The sequence below is a fragment of the Equus caballus genome, chromosome 14, assembly GCF_041296265.1.
Source record: "Equus caballus isolate H_3958 breed thoroughbred chromosome 14, TB-T2T, whole genome shotgun sequence".
NCBI classification, from domain to species: domain Eukaryota; kingdom Metazoa; phylum Chordata; class Mammalia; order Perissodactyla; family Equidae; genus Equus; species Equus caballus.
In genome coordinates, this window is record NC_091697.1 from 63656842 (window position 1) to 63675636 (window position 18795).

Here is an 18795-nt window from a genome sequence, read left to right on the forward strand (position 1 = left end):
GGAAAAGGCCTGGACATTAAAAAGAGGCTAATGATATTTGCTAGGTCCTCTTTAAAGTCTCTCTCTCTCCTTTTTTAAAAAGGTATTTAACAATTCCCGAGGGTCCACTTTCTCTGCCCTGACCTAGATTTCCATTGAAACTTTCCCAGCAGCTCTAACAGGCTCATTCTTTTTCAAACCGCTTCCAGATTATTCCTTGTACAAATATGGAGATTTTCTAATGGATTCTTATAAGTAAGCTATGGGAAAGGAGTAAAATCAGAGCTAGTCAAGTAATTTGGAGACAAATGACATAAGGAAAAATGATTGTACCAAAAACAGTACATTGTGAAAAAACAAAAACTCACTCTTTCTGCATCTATTTTAGCCACAGAATCTTTCTAGATCCCCTTTCCAAAGTTTGTGATTACCCCTCTCACTCACCCATGAGAGAACTTGATATAATTTCCAAGCAAGTATTGTATTCCAAAGTAGCTAACATTGTGGGGTCTGGCTTTAGACAGACCCAGTTGCAAATTTTGGCTTTAACACTTATTAAGTGGCTGACGTTGAGCAAACTGCTTACTTAATCCCTCTTAGCTTCAGTTTTCTTTTTCTTTTTCTTTCCTTTCTCCCCAAAGCACTCCAGTACATAGTTGTATATTTTAGTTGTGGGTCCTTCTTGTTGTGGCATGTGGGACGCCACCTCAGCATGGCCTGATGAGCAGTGCCATGTCCGCGCCTAGGATCCGAACCAGCGAAACCCTGAGCCGCCAAAGTGGAGCTCATGAATTTAACCACTTAGCCACAGGGCCAGCCCCAAGTTTTCTTAACGATAGGGTGGTAGTGTGGAATAAATGTGAAAATACAAGGAAAGCATTCAGCGTATGCCTGGCAAGCAGTAAGTGAAGCTTGTTAGCCACTAGTATTTAAAAAGAAATTCTCAAAAATAGCTATTAACATATTTCCTAGCTCATCAGAATAGCCTCTTTTATCTTTCTTTCTCCCTTCTTCCCTCTTCAAGTTATCCAGTATGGTTAGAAATGGATGTTGTTTTTAGGCTTTCATAGAAATAGTAGGTAAAATATTAAAACAATAATTTCACGTGAAAAATGAGTAACCAAACTATTATGTTTCCCCTCTCTTGCCAAGCTAAAATACACACTACTCTCAATGCAAATATTTCCGGTTGCACATGGCTGGGGTAGCCCAAAGTCAACAACAGCTTGAGCGTTTCTGTGTAGAAAAGGGAGAGTTAAGGCAACCTGGAAGCAAAGACGGGCTGGAAACCCGTCCTGAAGCTGCACTCGCATAGCAAGCACGAGCTTGATGTATTGGGGATGGCAATGGAGAGGTACCAACTGAGGTTATGGGGAGGCTGGCCATGCCACCCCAGGGGCACCTCACTGTCACCCTGCCTCACCCTGTCAACAAGGTGGTGGCAGTGGTGGTGGTTTCAAATATTATTGAAGAAACTGAATATATCAGTTTAGCCTGACCTAACAGATGTTAGGGAAAGAATTTTATCTTTTGACCTTGGTCAAGCAAGTGTAATTAAATCAGCAGGAAATTCAAAATTGGCAACAGTTATGAGAATAAATCAGCTTGTGAGGGGAAACAACACTCCACAGGCTGTGATTTTACCAATTAGTCTTAGAGCACATCTCCTGATTCACCATAGGAGATTACGATATTTATGGTTCAGGCTCTTGGTCCTTGTCTTGGCCCCAAGACAACAGAGCCCAGGGTGGAACAGAGTACAGGTGCCCCCGCTCCACTATGTACTCACCCTGTCTGTGACTGTTGCTATAATCAGGGCATTTGGCACCAGAAGAGCAGTTTTGGTTTTCTTTATTAGCGTTACCGAGAAAGCCGGAATAGAGATCTGAAACAGAATCACCGAGTTAACACTGGTTCAGGCTTCACAGAACAGCGCTTCAAATCTTCATGTTAAATGAAAAATTAAAAAAAAAAGACTGACAACGAAATCAAAACCACCAGCAAGCTCTCCAGCGTCCTTGAAGAAAATAAAATCTTACAGAGTGGCATGGGAGTGTCCCTGGCCTCCTCAAAGTGGTGTTTACAAAGCCATAGGACTAATCTGGATCATCAATTCTACTGAAGGGCTTGCTGGGAAATCTGTATCCTTAGACTTGAGAATAGAATGCAAAATTTACAATCATTTTACAGATAAGCCCAAGGCTCTAAATAAGTTCTGAGTTTGTGGTCATCCACTTGAGGCTGGTCCCCATGTACCCCACTATCCTCTGACCACAGGTGCCTGTGGGTGGGGAGAATGTTGAAAAGCACCAGTGTGGTAGAACCAATAGTGGACAGAAAGTCTGGGCCCTGAATTCTCGGCTCAGTTCTGTTACCATCTACATGACCTACTCAACCTGACAAACTATCCTTTCTAGGCCTCAGTTTCCTGATTTGTAAAATGGAGATAGTCTTACCCACGTCCCAGGATTTTCTGTGGATTAAATGAGAAAATATATGGAAAATGCCTAGCACTTGTTTAAAATGTCATTCATTTCCTCATTTGTCTCATAAAAAAAGGAGAGGTGAAAGGGGTGATTAGGCACACATGTGTAGTGATGATTATAATAAGACTGTGTTTGGTGAATATGATGTAATCTACACAGAATTAAAAATATATTACAATGAACGTGAAAAAAATAAAGTTAAATATATATATATACATAAAAAGAAAAGGATGGGTGAAATAAAAGAACTTTAAGTTTCTTTCTGGTTCAAACAATAGAAAACAACCACAATGACAAATGTAGCAGCTACTATCATTGGTTCCTATTTGCCAGATGAGAATGTCATTGAATTATGACAATCCTATAAAGTAGGTATTCTAAGAGGCAAGGACATTTGTTTAGAGGGGTGTATGACTTGTGCAAGGTCATAAATATAATGTTACAAGATGGAACGTGAACCAATCTGACCCAAAATGCAGGTTCTTTTTCATACAACGTACTACAAGAATGTATCAGATGCCACAGAGAATAGTAGTTGTTCCTGATACTTTCATGTTATATCCCTCCAACCAGGTTTGTTCTCAAAGAAAAATGGATCACATCACTTTGATCCCTAGAAACAATCACACACAGTAAAAAAAAAAAAATGACCTGACTCCCTCCATAGGTACACACACTCACTCAAACATCTATTTTGTAAAAATGCTTCACATATTCTGAAAGAGATCAACAAGGTCAGTGGGGAAGATGAGGGCCTTTCTATTAGAACTGCCAGCTTGAAGGAAGAACAGCGAGCTTTTAATTCTGAATATTTCCATCCATATTTATGTTTATGAGATAAAGTTGTTCTATTGCCTCTCAAAGTTCCAGATAGGAAGACTGTGCAAGAATAAGGGGCTAATCTGAATGAGACATTTTCGAAAAACTGTTTTGCCAAAGATAGTTTCCCACAAAACTTTTGAAGTGTGGGAGATAATTCAGAAGTTATAAGTTGGGATAACTTTGGAAAAAAAGAATTTACATCATCTATCTATCAAGATAGATGATGATATAAAAACGAGTCTAATTTTGTTTCTGAGCAACAACACAAACACACAGTGACAAGGGGCTATAAATTTGGATTTTTGCATAATCTAAAGCATGGAACATCCGTAAGAAGGAGTTTTCAATCAATTGCTTCATGAGTGTAAAATGACAACAATGCTATTTGAGAAATAAAGCATAAATCACTTTTCAGTTTGAGCCTTGATGGAATGTGATACATGCACTTAATTTTACTAGCATCTGAGAATAGCGACGGGCTGACTAAAATGACCTGATTAAATTAAGGCTGCACTTTATTAATGTTTTTTTTCAGGCTAGGATGCTTAGAAAATTCTCCCTCCTAGAGCAGACTGTTTGGTTGCCTTTGTTGACATTGGATCCTGCGGGACCAAGGTCTGTTGGCAGTGAGGACGTTCTGCCACAGAGCTGAAGCCCAAATCTCCTTGACACCATCCTTGGTAGGGAAGAAACGTACATGTCACTATTATAATCTTATGTTCCCACCCCCTGCTAATTTTCCATCTCTTGTCTCTTGGATTAGATACAGCACATGCAAAAGCAATTCCAGTGTATTATGTCTTTAAAAAACCAGGGCCACTCCTTTTACCTTTTCTTTGTCAGTTCTCTCTTAGGTAGAAGTACGATTTTGAAACCATTGCTAGAATCATATTAACTTGAAACTGTACTTACTGGCTTTGTGAATTCCCCCATCCCTTAACAAAGACTACTTCTTTAATTATTTGCTCATTAATGTCTTCAACCCCTGCTGCTTTGAGGTGCTGGCTCTCTCTGTATTCCTCAGAATTATCTTTGTCACATTGAACTGGAGATCAGTACTTCCCAATCCCCTTCCCCACTCCATAAGCAAGTTCTTAGAATCCAGAAATCTAGAAATATGGTGAAATATTGCTTAATCTTGCTTTGCATTATACTGATCCAGATAATACTGTGAATCTAAAACGTTTATCTAAACATAACTCTATATAATAAAGGAATAATATAAAAACAACATGTTTGACCAAAAGAATAATATACTAGTCTGCTGACCAAACACCAACAAAATAAAGAATTTCCATTATGTTTGTTAAGATTACCAGTGGCTTTCGGGAGAATATTTAAATAAAACTTATCTACCAGTCAAAACAAAAGTTTTTAATGAGCTACTTCATGAGTATAAAGGCTGCTTATTCATAATCATGAATCAGAATGACTGAAGGCTCATTCATGTCACGCAAATCTAAGGTGTTTCTCTGACGCCTTATTCTGGTGGCCTGAATGAATTTGTATGATGTGACATTACAGCTCAAAGGGAAAGAATGTCAACAGGAGGAAATTATCTTTTCCCTTATGACACAGTCTCAAGGTCCTTGTTTAAGGCGGTGCCTTGGGAAAAATGCCACTTCCTTCAGGCTATTCTCCTTAATGGCCCAGGGGTCACAGCTCCCCCAAATCTGTGTTTAATGAGAATGAAAAAACGTCAGTCAGCGTCCACCGGGGATTGTGGGTATGAGACTCTGCCAGACTTAGGCTTTAGACACTCCAGTTCCTGCTCATTTTGTGCTGGTGATGATACCAAGTAAGCTCTAATAAATACCTCATTTACAGGCCTGTTTGCCTAGACGTCTCTGATGGTAACTGGTATGAATATGGTGCAAAGATTGGTTTGGGTTTAAAAAAATTGTTTTGGGTTTAATATATGTCTTTGAACAAATCATGGCACACTCTTCATATGAACAACTTTGAGAGTTTGCTGGTGACATCTGGGTAAAAAGAATTTACGATAGAGTTGTAGGAAAAATACATGTATATAAGGAAATGAATGAGAGTGGTGTTTAGGGGAAGAGAAAAGTTGGCGTCATCTAGAGGCATTTAGAACCCGTAATCTTTAGAACTACAGTAAAGGAAACTTGGTATAAAGGTATAATAAATACACCTTTATTTATATTTATAAATATTATAATAAATATAATTAATATAATATAAATATTAATAGCAATATTTATAAATATTGCTATATTTAAAACAATTAATGTTCACAATATATAACAAAGAGCAGGGTTAGCTTTCCTTTAAAAAAATTATACCAACCTTAGTGTCTTTTCCAAACACCTTGGAATGAAAACAAATCCAGTTTTCTGATACAAAGAGCTTCCCTTGGTACAGTATTTCTTTCTGTAGAGCACAGGTAAAACCTGAGAAAATATGTACAGGTATGACACCATTGAGAATTTCCACCATTGAAAACTGTGTATATATGTTGGTGACTCAGGGACGGGCAGCGATAATACACTCACATACTCAAAAGATCTATCCCCTCTTTTTCAGTCATCTTTAGTGGGATAAAGCTACAGAGACGAGAGTTTGTTTTTTAATTCAAAGTCTTACAAGCTTTAGTATAAAAATAAAAATGGAAAGGCAAGTCTATCATTGCAAATGAAAGATCAAGAATGGTGTTGCAAACATCTCCTCTATTTAGGAAGGTGTGTCACCCTAGTGCTAATGTTAGCACCCCGCCCTCCTTCCCTGGGAATATCACTAACAACTCCTCTTCCCACTGCAGGAGGAGCAGACTTCCTGTCTGGAGAGCACGGTGGGAATCCAGCATCTGAGGGAGGCTAGCATGGAACCCTGGGCCCCTTGATGAACCACAGAGGAGCAGGGTAGGTGCTTAACTGGTGTGCGAGGCAAGATGTTTAGGTGTGATTATCATGCCCTGCACAGAACCGGCATCAACACTTGTCTGTGCACTTAAATCTAGGTTGCCTTTTAGCATCCTTCTAGCGGCCTCTCTTACTCCAGTCCTGTTATCCTAAAACTCATGACAGTCCAATCACAATGCATCTTGGCAGTGAATGTGGAAGGCAAGGATAGCATTCTGTGATCCTCTTGGATGATTCCATATCATGGAAAGATTCAGTTTCCCATTCTACTCTCATATCTTTCAAGGTGCTTGGTGAAAGCTGAATGAAGCTGGCATGATTGTTACACCATGACTTTCAGAAACCTATTCCCCTTGGTGATTCAGCCCCGAGACCGTGCCCTCTCTCTTCCGCCAAACCAATTCGCATCTTTTCAAATATGTAGCTAGGAGGTCAAACAGGTCACAACTTACTTTGCCTCAGTGGTTCCTCAGTTGGGACATCAAGAAACAGCTTGTGAAAGTGCATATTTGCCTTGTACTATAATGAGAACAAAACATAGGGATTACTGCTCTCGCTTTTTTGTGAAACATCAACAAATTTTAACTTCAATTTAAATTACATAACAAATTTTCCCTCCCCTAATATAGCAACCTTAGAGATTCCTCCTCCCTGATCTATAGTCTCCAAGACAACACTTCAGTGAAAAAAACAGTGGAAGGCAGGGCACAAAGGTTTCACTTTCCAAGAAGATTAGTGACCTGTTGGTTGGACATGCATCTACAATCATGATGCGGCTCGTGGTCAGCCTGCTGCCAAGGAGGCCGGACAAGGATGTGCTTAATAAGAAATGAGTAGATTCTAAGGAACCTCACCAGGGAAGGCAGCGGATCCCAGGACATTAAAGAAAAGTGAGCACTCTTAGCAGAGGGCAAGGGCTAAAGGCTTTGTAGTCAGATAAACCTAAGTCTACGTCTTGGCTGCACCTCTCCTTTGGTATATGATGGTGGCCGAGTCACTTAATTTCTCTGGCCTCAGTTTCTTCTTCTGTGCCAGACGCAAAAACAGTAACTGTCTCAGAAGGATGCCATAAGGCTTAAATGGGATAGTACATCTAAGGGACCTACTATCTGGTATTGTCACTAACACTATCATTGTCGTGAAGGCATTTCCTTAGCTAGTGTTGGGGGTGGGGAGATGACAAGGAGGATTTCACACAAAAGACCTAACTCTCCAGGGCGGCAGACCCCCCAAGAGTCTGAAATGCTCCATCACTTCACTTTCAACACATCTGTTTCCACGACTGTGACAACAACATTATATAGACAGCAATTTACAGTTTGTCAAATGCTTTCACAAACACCATCCCCACAATAACCTGGGAACTGATGTCCCCATTCCATGAGTCAGGACACTGTGCCTCAGGGATACTGAGCGACTGAACTGGTACCACACAGCTACTAAGAGGAACAGCTGTGTCCTCCTTCCACAGGACCACTCTGCCTGATAGGATGTTTTGATGAAAAAGTCTTATGAACAGAACAGAGAGATCTACAAGGAGGCCCTCGATGCTTTCTTATCCAAAGTAGGAGTGGTCTCAATGGCAGAACTGGCCCTAGTATTGCCATAAAAAAGAACTTTATGCAGCTATGCAGACAACAGATTGTCCTGCAAGTCACTATTTTATAGATAAATACCACATATAAAGTAGGTTACCTCACGCAGCTTCCTGGGAGAACACTATACATGCAGAGAGTAACCTAGACTAAAGCTAGGTGATCTATACGGGCTTCACTAACATTTTGTTTTTAATGGCTACAATGAACACTGGGTGCACACTTGATTTCAAAATGTCTTAGGCCATAGAGTCTTCAAAAATATGAATGTAGGGGCCAGCCCGGTGGCGCAGCAGTTAAGTTCACACATCTGCTTTAGCGGCCCGGAGTTCGCAGGTTCAGATCCCGGGTGCGGACATGGCACCGCTTGGCATGCCATGCTGTGGTAGGCGTCCCACATATAAAGCAGAGGAAGACGGGCATGGATGTTAGCTCAGGGACAGTCTTCCTCAGCAAAAAGAGGAGGATTGGCAGCAGTTAGCTCAGGGCTAATCTTCCTCAAAAAAAAAAAAAAAAGGCAAAAAGCCAAAAAATGTACTGGGACTGATCTAAATTAAAAGCGACATGACAAATAAATGCAATACATGGCTCTTGATTGGATTCTAGAGAAAGGGGAAGAAAAAACCTTTATAAAGGACATTTACTATTGGGACAATTCTGGAAATTCCAAAATGGATTTTATATTAATAATATTTTTGTATATTTACTATTCAGTTAAATTTCTTGGGTGTGCCAACAGTTTTTTGTTCTAGTTCTTAGGAGATACATATTTAAGTAGTTAGGGGTGACGTCCAAAAAAAACACCTAAAACTGTTGACTGAGTAAGTGTGTCACACTCTGACACAGAACTGGGCTTTGTTACCTATCTGGGTATATTTTAGATCAGAATCAAAATTACTGCTGGATGAGAATCATGACCCTGTTCACAGGTTTTCCTCCTCTGTGGACAGGTGGGTCACCTTCTATTCGCACACGTGCCTTATCAGACTTTTCTTTTTGGCAGGGAGGAAGAAGATTGGCCCTGAGCTAACATCTGTGCCAATCTTCTTCTTTTTGCTTGAGGAAGATTGTCACTGAGATAACATCTATGCCAATCCTCCTCTATTTTGTATGTGGGACACCACCACAGCATGGCTTGATGAGTGGTATGTAGGTCTCTGCCTGGGATCTGAACCTGCGAACCCTCAGGCTGCCAAAGCAGAGCTCATGAACTTGACTACTACGCCACTGGGCCGGCCCCCAGACTCTTTACTTTTAATGCAAGGATGTTATACCTCTCCTGGTTCTGGCTAATTATTAGACAGGCACATGACTCTGTGCTGGTCCTTGCTCTCTGGGCACTTGTCAGAGTTTGGTGTCACGGTGTAGGACTCACTACCACTCAGCCTGTGTTGGAAGGTCAGCTGTGAAATACAGCATCAAATTAACTGAAGGAAGTGTAGCCCGTCCTTTCTTCTAGATTCTCTACAATCTATACCTACGTTAGTCCTGACTAGCAGGAAGCTACCCACTGGGGTTCTTTCTTCCCATTGGCTTTAATGCTTCTGTCACCCTCTGAGACAGCACATGTCTCATTCCCAGATTACCTGGCTGGAAGATGAAGACTTTTTCCTTTCAGATTTAGAGTCATTTTTGCTTTCTGTTTTACAGTCATTCTTGTCACTTGCTAAAGAGGCACCGTCAAAACTGGATTTTGACCTGAGGAAAGAAAGCCCAGGGAGTCTATAAGATGAATTTTTTATGCTACTCATTAATTTTATTATAATAAATCTTGATTATTATACCACCTCACAAGAGAACATGACATTCGTTTTTCTCTTCTAGACATCAAGAATCACTCAGAAGCCTCTACGAGCATTTACACAGCCCGAGCTGGAGGAGACTAGCGGATTTCAGCAGGCTGTAATCTCAAACTGCAGACATGGTAACTTACAGAAGGGAGAAGTCACAATCGAGTTGTGAAAGTAATTGTATCAAAAGTATTTTAATCAGTGTATAGAGGAGTACTGGAGGCAAATTACCCAAGAAAACTGCAGCTAGAGTTCAATCAAAGAAGATTTTTGTTTTAGAATTCTATTTGACAAGTGTTAATTGAGTGGGGCACAGTGTTAAATGCCCTGGGGCACAGGAAACAGTCTTTGTCCTTAAGGAGTCTGTGCAGGCATCAAACATCTTTTAAAAAGGCAGCACATGATTTAGCAGCCAAACAAGACATATCATAGGCGTTGAGATAATAAGTCCAACAGGAGGTAAGAGAAGAGACCAATAGGATGAGGTGGGTTTAATACACTGGGCCTAACAGGATGAACAGGAGTTGGATCTGAGGAAAAGAGAAACAGAACATCCCAGGGTGGGAAAATGGTAGAAGTGAAGTCAGGATAAAAAAGACGAACATGTTTGGAAGTCAAGTCTTCCTTCGTTCTTGTCAAGGCAGAAGTCAGAGCTCTAGGACTTGTCTCTAAGGTGTTCCAGTCCTGGCTCTCCATTTCAGTGGACGTGTGAATCTGCACATATCTGCAAACCTAGAGCTGAACACAGTCATTTCAAAGAGGAATGCGGGTATGATTTTTAGAGGTATTTATACAAACAAGTTTGATGATACAATTATGTAGGTTTTTTTTGTTTATTGGAGGAAAATAGCTCATGAGATCCATGATTCTACAATATGATTTCTTAGAATGAGGCTCAGTTAAAACAATATTTGGTTCAAAGTGGATTTAAGAAGAATCTTAAGCAATTCAAGTGGTATGGGGTGTGACAGAGGGACAGAAATGACTGACGTTAGAGAGATACTAGGCTCTGGTTTTCTCAGCTGGGAAAAGAAGGACTATGTGACGTCCTAGGCCATGTCCTGCCCCAACAGTTCAACTGCGTGATGCTCAAACCACAGGTGGAAATACCTCTCAGCAATTCAAGGTACACAGATTCGGATTGAGCTAGCAGCCAATGAATCTATTCATGGATATAAATTCCTTTGGAATTCTAGGGATCACTTTTTTTTTTTTTGAAATTATGAGAAAACATCTATACTCTACTTGAAAATAAAATTATTTTTACAAATGTCAACTTTACCTATTATTTGTACCATCCACTAATTTGAATTTATCACCTCCACTGATTCAAATTAATAAATGCTACTGGAATCACCAAGGCAACGATTAGACCTTTTGAAGAACTATGGCCTGGAAGCACACGTGACAAGCAGGGCAGCTCCCCCCTTGCTAATTTTAAGAGGCAGAGCTGAAGGGGCTGCTGCATAGTATTGGCCTCTGTGGTGGGAGTGGGAGGGGTGCCTATTTACACAGTATTGATTTCTTTGGGTCTTCTCAACCATGTTATTCTCACTTCCTACAGATGATGATGAGCAGGACCGGACGCTGAGTGCAAAGGAACATGTGGGCCTCTTATTCAAAACTTCCCGACAGCAAGAGGAGAGCATTAAACTAAGCATGGGCTCTTTGCAAATCCACAGATCACATGCCCACGAAATTTAACACACATGCCCTGATGATGAATGTATTATTCTCTGAAGCCTGGGGAAGTTGGAGTAAAACCAACAGTGTTTTAAAAATGCCTGCAGTAGCCAGTCAGCAGTGGTGAAAAATACAAGAAACGACATGCTTGGTGCCTCTGCGGAGAGACTCATTTGGTGAGTGAGGCAGGATGCTCTGACAGGAAACAGCTCTAGAAAGAATGGTTAAAAGTGAGATGTGTTAAAACAGGCATGCAGAAAAGATGGAGAGATAATTGGGAGTGATAGGAAGAAAAATTGGGGGGAAGAGTGAAAACTTACACTTGGTCTTGAGTGAAGTATAGATTTGGAGAGAAGGTATGGGCTGGGTAGCCAGAAAGAAAGGGAAAAGCAGGATTTAATCATCCCTTAGCAGAGGCCAAAAGCATAGAAGATAGCAGTTCTGACAGTTCTAATAATAGGGAGGGAGCAATCACTCCTCCACTTGGATGGATAAGTGGCCACATTGACCTGAAATTGACCACTGGCTTAACCATTTTCTTTTAAGGGCTGAAAAGCAACTTTAAGTGCCTATTTCTTCCTTCTTTGTGAAAGAAGGCACATAATTGGTGCCTCTGAGAGTGATGGGGACCACAGCTCCACATCTTAAAACCAGCTGTCCCCTCACAGCCCCACGATCCGACAGACTCTGGCCCCAGGAAACGGGCAACCCCCTAAGACGTGTACACCCTGCATGGAGATCCCAGATGGTGTTCCCCTCTGCTCTTTTTTATGGCTACTAGATAAGTGTGACCGCACTTATGCACACCCACAGGCTGAGCGGACACTCCAACCCGGGCAGGCCTCATTAGCAACCTGGCCAACCTTTCCAGGTGCTTTATAAATCTGTGCCAGAGCCTGGGCCACTCTGGCTTTACTGGTTAGCAAAATCAGTGCTTTAAGAAAGGGGCAGACAGTCCACAGAAGGCTGGGGCAGGAAGGAGAAAAGATGCTCCTGGGAAGAGATGAGGGGAAGAGATGAGAGAAAGCGGCGAGCGCCAGTGCCTGGAGGTCAAGGAAAAGCACCCCCCTTCTTTGTTTGCCTACAGAAGACTCTCAGTCTTTTAACAACCACCCTAAAACTAGAAACACCAGCTCCTCTCAGCAGCCCCTCTTCCCCAAAAGGTCAAAAAGCAAGCAGAGAGTCAATGGGTGGACTCACCACAGGGAGATGAGCCTCTTCGGGTCTGGGGACTCGGCCTCGCTGCACGGGGCAGGAGACTGGGCTGTTGGGGACCTGCAGACCTTCTTTTTCTCCTCCACACCATTCTCAGCCTCTGAGCTGGAGAAGAGAGAAAAACGCTTCACCTTAGACATCCAGAGCGGGGTGGACGGAAAAGCGAAGCAGCTGCTTGGCTTTCTGGGGGGGCAGAATGATCTTCAGTCTCCACCAACAGGCTGAAGTCAACTAGGACAGCTGTGCCCTCTCCAAATCTCCATTATAATAACCCCTCTCGGCTGGCGCCTCAAGCACACTAGCTGCAGGTCACGCCTGCTCCAGCAGGTAAAAGTCCAGGTTTACGGTCAGGTAACAGCATGACTTTGCGGAAACCTGCTGCCTCCCAGCTCTGCGCCCTGTGGGCCGGGCACTGCCCAGCTCTGCCCTGCCAACCCAGGAGCAAGGCGGCAGGTCACCTGGCGGCTGGGAGGTACCCTGAGCACACCTGTATGCTCATGCTCATGCTGACGTGTGGCCTCCTGCTGGGAAGCCACACTGCCCTCTGTTTGCACTTCCTTTATGTCACCTATCACCTTTTGTTGTAGTTACATACGTCCCACTTTGGGCTGCTGCTATTTTAACCAACCACGTCTCTAAGCAATTTACAGTGTCTAATCTGCACAGCCTAGGCAGGAATTATTACCCCTATCTCACAGATGAGGCACCTGAGGCTCTCAGATATTGACTATCTTGCCCAAGTTCACAGAACTACCGTCTGAGCTGGTATTCAACCTCAGGTCTGTCCATCAGGGAGGCCTTTGTGTACACACATTCTCCTTCTTGCTTTCTCTCTCTCTCTCCCCCCTCCCCAATACACTCATCCCCCCAACCATACATCTGTCCGTTTAGCCCCTTATTAGCTCTTCAGTGTGAGAGCTCTAGGGTGGGGTGAGAATCCTTATTGATTTTTCTATTGACCATAGGGTCTAGGATGGTGTTAGTACATAAGCACGATAACAGGCTCTTGGAAAACTGATCTAGTTTTCCAAGAGCCTGTTATCGTGCTTATGTATGACCTTGGTCAAAGAGGGAATGGAGAGAACAAACGGAGGCCAGCCAGGGTGGTGGACGCAGAAGTGAGCTCCCTCAAACTCGGGAACAGGGGAAAGCATTTCCAGTGTGGGAAGGAGCAGGGGAAGGGACGTGGTAAGGGAGAATACATGCTGTTGTCCATGGATCAGACCTTCTCTGGTGTCAGCCTGCACAGCAAAAACCTGCTTCTAAGGATGTGAGAACTCCACGGTGGCTGAGCATCAAAGAAGACATAAGATAGCACCGCTATGACAGTTTAGCTAATTTTAATCCTAATTTACCACCCATTTGGTATCTTCACCTGCAAATGACCGCTCAGGCAGGAAATGTTATTGGTTAATTTAAACTTTGTGGTTGCTTGCTTACCACTTTTCACAGCATATGAAAATTCCAGCCCACACTAGGGGTCCTAGTGTAGTGTCAAAATCAAGACCAAGTGTATCTGACAAAGTATCCAATTAATAATCCCTACGAATGGTTGATGCTCACTTTGTAATTAGCATTTATCTTTTCCTAAGTAGATAAATATTCGAGGACAGAGCCCCCACCTGCTACTTCTTCAATTCTTCTCAAAGCACTGAAAACACTTATGTACACTAAAAGGGCTCAGTCCACAACTGAACTGCATTATGTGACAAAGGGTACATAGAAGGCCTTCAAATGTTAACAGGAAAACACTGCTTTGACTTAAAATAGAAGATTTTATTTAAATCTAGCATCATGTTTAATTTATGGACTCAGAGAATTTTAGAACTGTTAAGGGGCCTTCGAGCATGTCTCTGCCTTTTCCTTCTACCCCCCAAGACACACACATTACTTCTATTCTTCAAAACCATCAGGCAGAAATATACTTGAGTGTCCCTCTTAAAGTAGAGAGATGAAGTGTGTGTGGAACTTCAATAATCCATCTCAGCATCCCTTCAAATATTTGCTGAATCTTAAGCGGGGTCAGATTCAGACTTGGGGGCAGAGCTGTAGCTGTCCTGTACAGCACCTTTGTGTACCAGGACCACTCCACTAGGATGCATTCATAAGAAGGGGCCCCTCAACAACGACAAACAAACACAGAGCATTGGAGATTGGATTGGTGGTTACCACAGGAGAAGGGGGGAGGGCAAAAGGGGTGATTAGGCTCACATGTAAGGGGATGCACTATAACTAGTTTTTGGGTGGTCAACATGATGTAATTTACACAGAACTCGAAATAATAATGATGTACATCCGAAAGCTATATAATCTTATAATCCAATGTTACTGCAATTAAAAAAATAAATAATAAAATTAAAAAAAAAATAAGAAGGTGCCCCTCATTCGGGACATAGCCCTACTGACACATGGCCTGGCAGAGACAAGGTGCCCCTTGCTCTGGGCAGAAACAGCCCAGCACCAAGGTGCACAGGAAGCAGAGCTCGGCTAGAGTCTGCCCGTCCTTGCCCCTTGCCCCTTCCTGGTCAGGCACTTTCTGCAGTGTGGGGCACTGGGAGCTTCACCACGTGTGGTGGTCCTCTTTCAGGGCCCCTAGCTTAGCACTGAAAAGATACAGTGTGCACCTCTATATCAACCCCCTCAGCAATGTCATTTAATGACAGCACATACCTGTATGCTCAAGTGAAAATGGCTTCTTTCTAGACAGTCTCCACCCCACTGTGCCTTCCACTTGTGCTTAGTCTCCAGCACTGGTTCTCTCCTTGAAGGCACAGGCTCCACAAAGCCTTCCAACCAAGTGGTCTGGGCAATGCTGCTGCTGGCTGTATAACGACGAGGCCCCTAATCAATTACTGCCTTGCTCTGTTCACTTTTTTCCCAAATGTCTTATTTATCCAACTACTGGACTAAGTTCCTTAAAAGCAGGGAACTTCTTTTTTTCCACAGCACCAGATCAGCCTTCTGCTCACAGTGGTCATTTGCATGTGGTGTTGGATGTGGGATTAATTCTGCAGTGTCTCAGAGAGGAAGTGAAATTCATCTATGGGCCAATTCAATTTTAGGTTTTTGTTTACTTAAAGATGCTATGGAAACTCAAGCAAGTGAATTCTGAACACGGGAGAGATTATTCTGGCAGGCAACCCTTCCCTCGGAGGTCTCAGCAGCAGCAGATGAAAACTATGTGGAATCCAAATGGCGGAGACGGGCCGCGTTTGGGTGAGCAGAGTGTGGGAGGGGAAATGGCAGGCTTCCTCCGGGCCTCTCAGTAACTCTAAAGTTACTGTCGGTGAAGCTGAACTCTCACTGACAAGGGAGGTGAAACTACAGGTCTCATTTAAATCACGAAAATAAAGAAATCGGTTCTTTGTTTTTTTAAAACAAGAAGACAAGGCTCTTTCAAGATACTGACTAAACGAGTCAACTAAAAAAACAAAACCAAACCCCAAAAACAATCCTCCTTTTTCAACAAATGTTTATTGAAGGGTCCCTGCTGGCAGGGCAGGATGCTCAGAGGTGGGTGGGCGAGACAGAGGAGTGAGTGACAGTTGTAAGTATCCATAGAAACGGAAACAGCAGAACGTGCTGGGACACAGGATCAACCTTCACCTGGCCTTGGCAGGTTATTTCTTCTCCCATCTCCAACCCAACTCCAGCATCAGCTATGGGCCCTGACAACTTTTCAGTAGGAATTTCAGAGCAGTGAGACAGATAGTCATGCGTATGCCAACCAAGCCTGACTTCACCTATTTGGGGACGGCATTTTTATTTTTTTTTTAAAGATTGGCACCTGAGCTAACATCTGTTGCCAATCTTCTTTTTTTTCTTCTTCTTCTGCTCCCCAAAGACCCCCAGTACATAGTTGTGTATTTTTAGTTGTGGCTCCTTCTAGTTGTGGCATGTGGGATGCCACCTCAGCATGGCTTGATGAGCGGTGCCATGTCCGTGCCCAGGATTTGAACCGGCGAAACCCTGGGCCACTGAAGCAGAGCATGCGAACTTAACCACTCAGCCATGGGGCCGGCCCCTGGGGACAGCATTTTTATTATGAGCTAGGAAGTGCTGGTTTCAATAAGACACTGCCACACACTGTTACACAATCTACAAAAAAATAAAAAACAGGTGGACAATCCCTAGCAACAGTCCAATATTTGTCAATTTCCAGACCTCATTAGTCTGATGATGACCTGACTCAGATTTCACAACTTTTCAGAATTAGAATTCTTACATGGGGTCAACTATCATTCCTCCCAGAGACAGTCTCTGTGAATTTAAGGAAAACCGAGCACTCCTTTCTCCCGTCACTTCAATGCACGTATTCAGGCAGCAGCACATGCAAGTCAAGTGAGCAGATACGCGGTAGAATGATGATGAAGTTGCATCTCAGATGAGTGATTAAGCCGCCTCTCAGGTACGTGAAAACAAGTGCCTCACTAGGGTTTAGTCCAGGAAGCTGTGTTCCTTTCTAGTTACAGTGACAAACCCTTTATTTGAGTCTACCTTCAAGTTAAATTCGTATAAGCTAAGGCATAAAAAATGTCACTAAACTCCCTTAGGGTGATATGGGTGAGGGCAGTTTGACCCCACTATCATTAAAAAAAAATCCCTGATCACCGTTTCTTAAAACCACAGTCTTGACCAACAAAGGCTTAGAAGTGACTTGAAGGTAGGGTATGTTTCACTAGAGGATCTGATGGGATAAAATCGTAGAAATGGGATTGTTGTGATTAAGGCTAGGTCTGCGAACATAGAGTGCTGCTGAAGCCCTGTACTGAAAACTAGGCTGCACCTGGAACTGCCAAGACCTGGGGCCTCACAGACTCTTGTTTTTGGTATGCTGCCTGCTCAGTGGCCCCATGGCCGGCAGCAGGGGCGGCAACACTTGGGAAGCAGATGGGCAACAGGGAGAGAGGAGGGCTCTGGGGACCGCTGGGCAGTAGCCGTCGTGCAGAGAGAGACATCACAGTAACCAAAAGAAGGAAGCAGAATGGGGTGCAGAATGGTGCAGGAGGTGGTGAGGGAGAGCAGGACCCCTCCAAGACCCCTCAGCCTCTCCAACTGCAAAGTAAACCCAGAATCTCCCAAACCAGATTTTTATGTCAGGAAGAAGAGTCTTTCACTTACAATTCTGATATCTTTGCTAGAAACTTTACATTTCATCTATCTGTCTATCTACACATTTATTTCTGAATAGGCACTAGAAGCACAAGTACAAATTCATAAGTTACAAATGGAAAAAGAAATCTCCCTTCTACCTCTGTTTCACGGTGGTCCTGCTTTTGTCCAGAAAGGTGCCTACTGTCCCAGCTCCTGTGTGTCCTTCTAGGGAGAATCTGTGTGCATGACTGTGTGTATTTTTTAAGCACAAATGATAGCATGCTACTTCACATCTTGCTGGGTTTCTTTTTACTACTACATCTTGGTGCTTTTTCCGTATCATTACACGTAGAGCTTCCTCATTCTTTTTAATGACTGCATAGAGTTCCACTGTCATGGGTGAATTATAATTTAACCAGTTCCTTATTGATGGGCATTTAGGTGGATGTCAGTCTTATGACAAATACAAACAACATTGCAACAAATGTCCTTGTATATTTATGGTGTGTAAATATCAAAGGATACTTTCCTGGAAATGTAACCACTGTCTCAAAACGTAAATAAAATAATTTAAAACTTTTATTGCCAGATAATTTAAAACTTTTATAGTTATTGCCAAACTACTCTCAGTAGAGGTTTTGTGACCCATGCCCACAATATATAGCAGTTTACACACTCTCATTAACTAAGTATTAAATAAAAAAAAAAAAAGTGCCTAGTAGAACACATGGCACATATAATAACAATAATTTTAATGATGATTAGTATTAAACGTTTTTATCTTTGTAAATGTGAGAGGTGGAAAAAAAAGAAATCCCAGCATGGTTTTGATTTACATTTCTCTTACGGGTAAGATTGAGTGTATTTTCATGCATTTAAGAGTGTTTTTTTAATTTCCTGTTTTGTGAATTAGCTGTTGGTATGTACATTTTGTCAAGTTTTCTAGGGGGTTGTTGATTAAAACATTCAGGGAAAACAATTATCATCAAACCTGCATCACCAATTCTTGGCAATAATCTAGAATTGACTTTCTAAATAAATAATCTTAAACATTTAGAAAAGTTAAGTAGATATTAGAGGTCAGTAACGTTAAAATAAAATGTTAATGATAAAGTAACTATTTTTTTCCTTGACAGTCTATGGCAGATAGAAAAAAAGGCATCCCCAAAACATAATATTCTTTTGTTTCAGCAAAACCTTTAATGAAACCTGACAGGCTTCCAGTTCAGGGGGCAGCACAGGAGCACAA

The 18795-nt window shown here is 42.3% G+C and overlaps 1 protein-coding gene and 1 non-coding gene across 10 annotated transcripts in view; both read right to left on the reverse strand.

Moving 5' to 3' along the window:
- The window catches only part of GRAMD2B (GRAM domain containing 2B), a 130731-nt gene that overhangs the window by 44331 nt on the left and 67605 nt on the right, over positions 1-18795 (reverse strand). For 6 of the 9 annotated variants that reach the window (XM_070233137.1, XM_070233138.1, XM_005599465.4 and 3 more), the window contains exons 2-6: positions 12438-12557; positions 9351-9462; positions 6622-6688; positions 5598-5701; positions 1769-1864 (exon numbers count right to left, since the gene is read on the reverse strand). In XM_070233137.1, coding sequence (XP_070089238.1) covers positions 1769-1864; positions 5598-5701; positions 6622-6688; positions 9351-9462; positions 12438-12557 — 499 coding nt within the window. The remainder of the gene's footprint in view (positions 1-1768; positions 1865-5597; positions 5702-6621; positions 6689-9350; positions 9463-12437; positions 12558-18795) is intronic. The other 3 variants (XM_070233139.1, XM_070233141.1, XM_023617785.2) reach the window with 1 other exon arrangement.
- MIR9160 (microRNA mir-9160) lies at positions 13402-13540 on the reverse strand. The gene has a single exon (NR_128234.1). It is a non-coding gene; the product is annotated as a microRNA mir-9160 (primary transcript).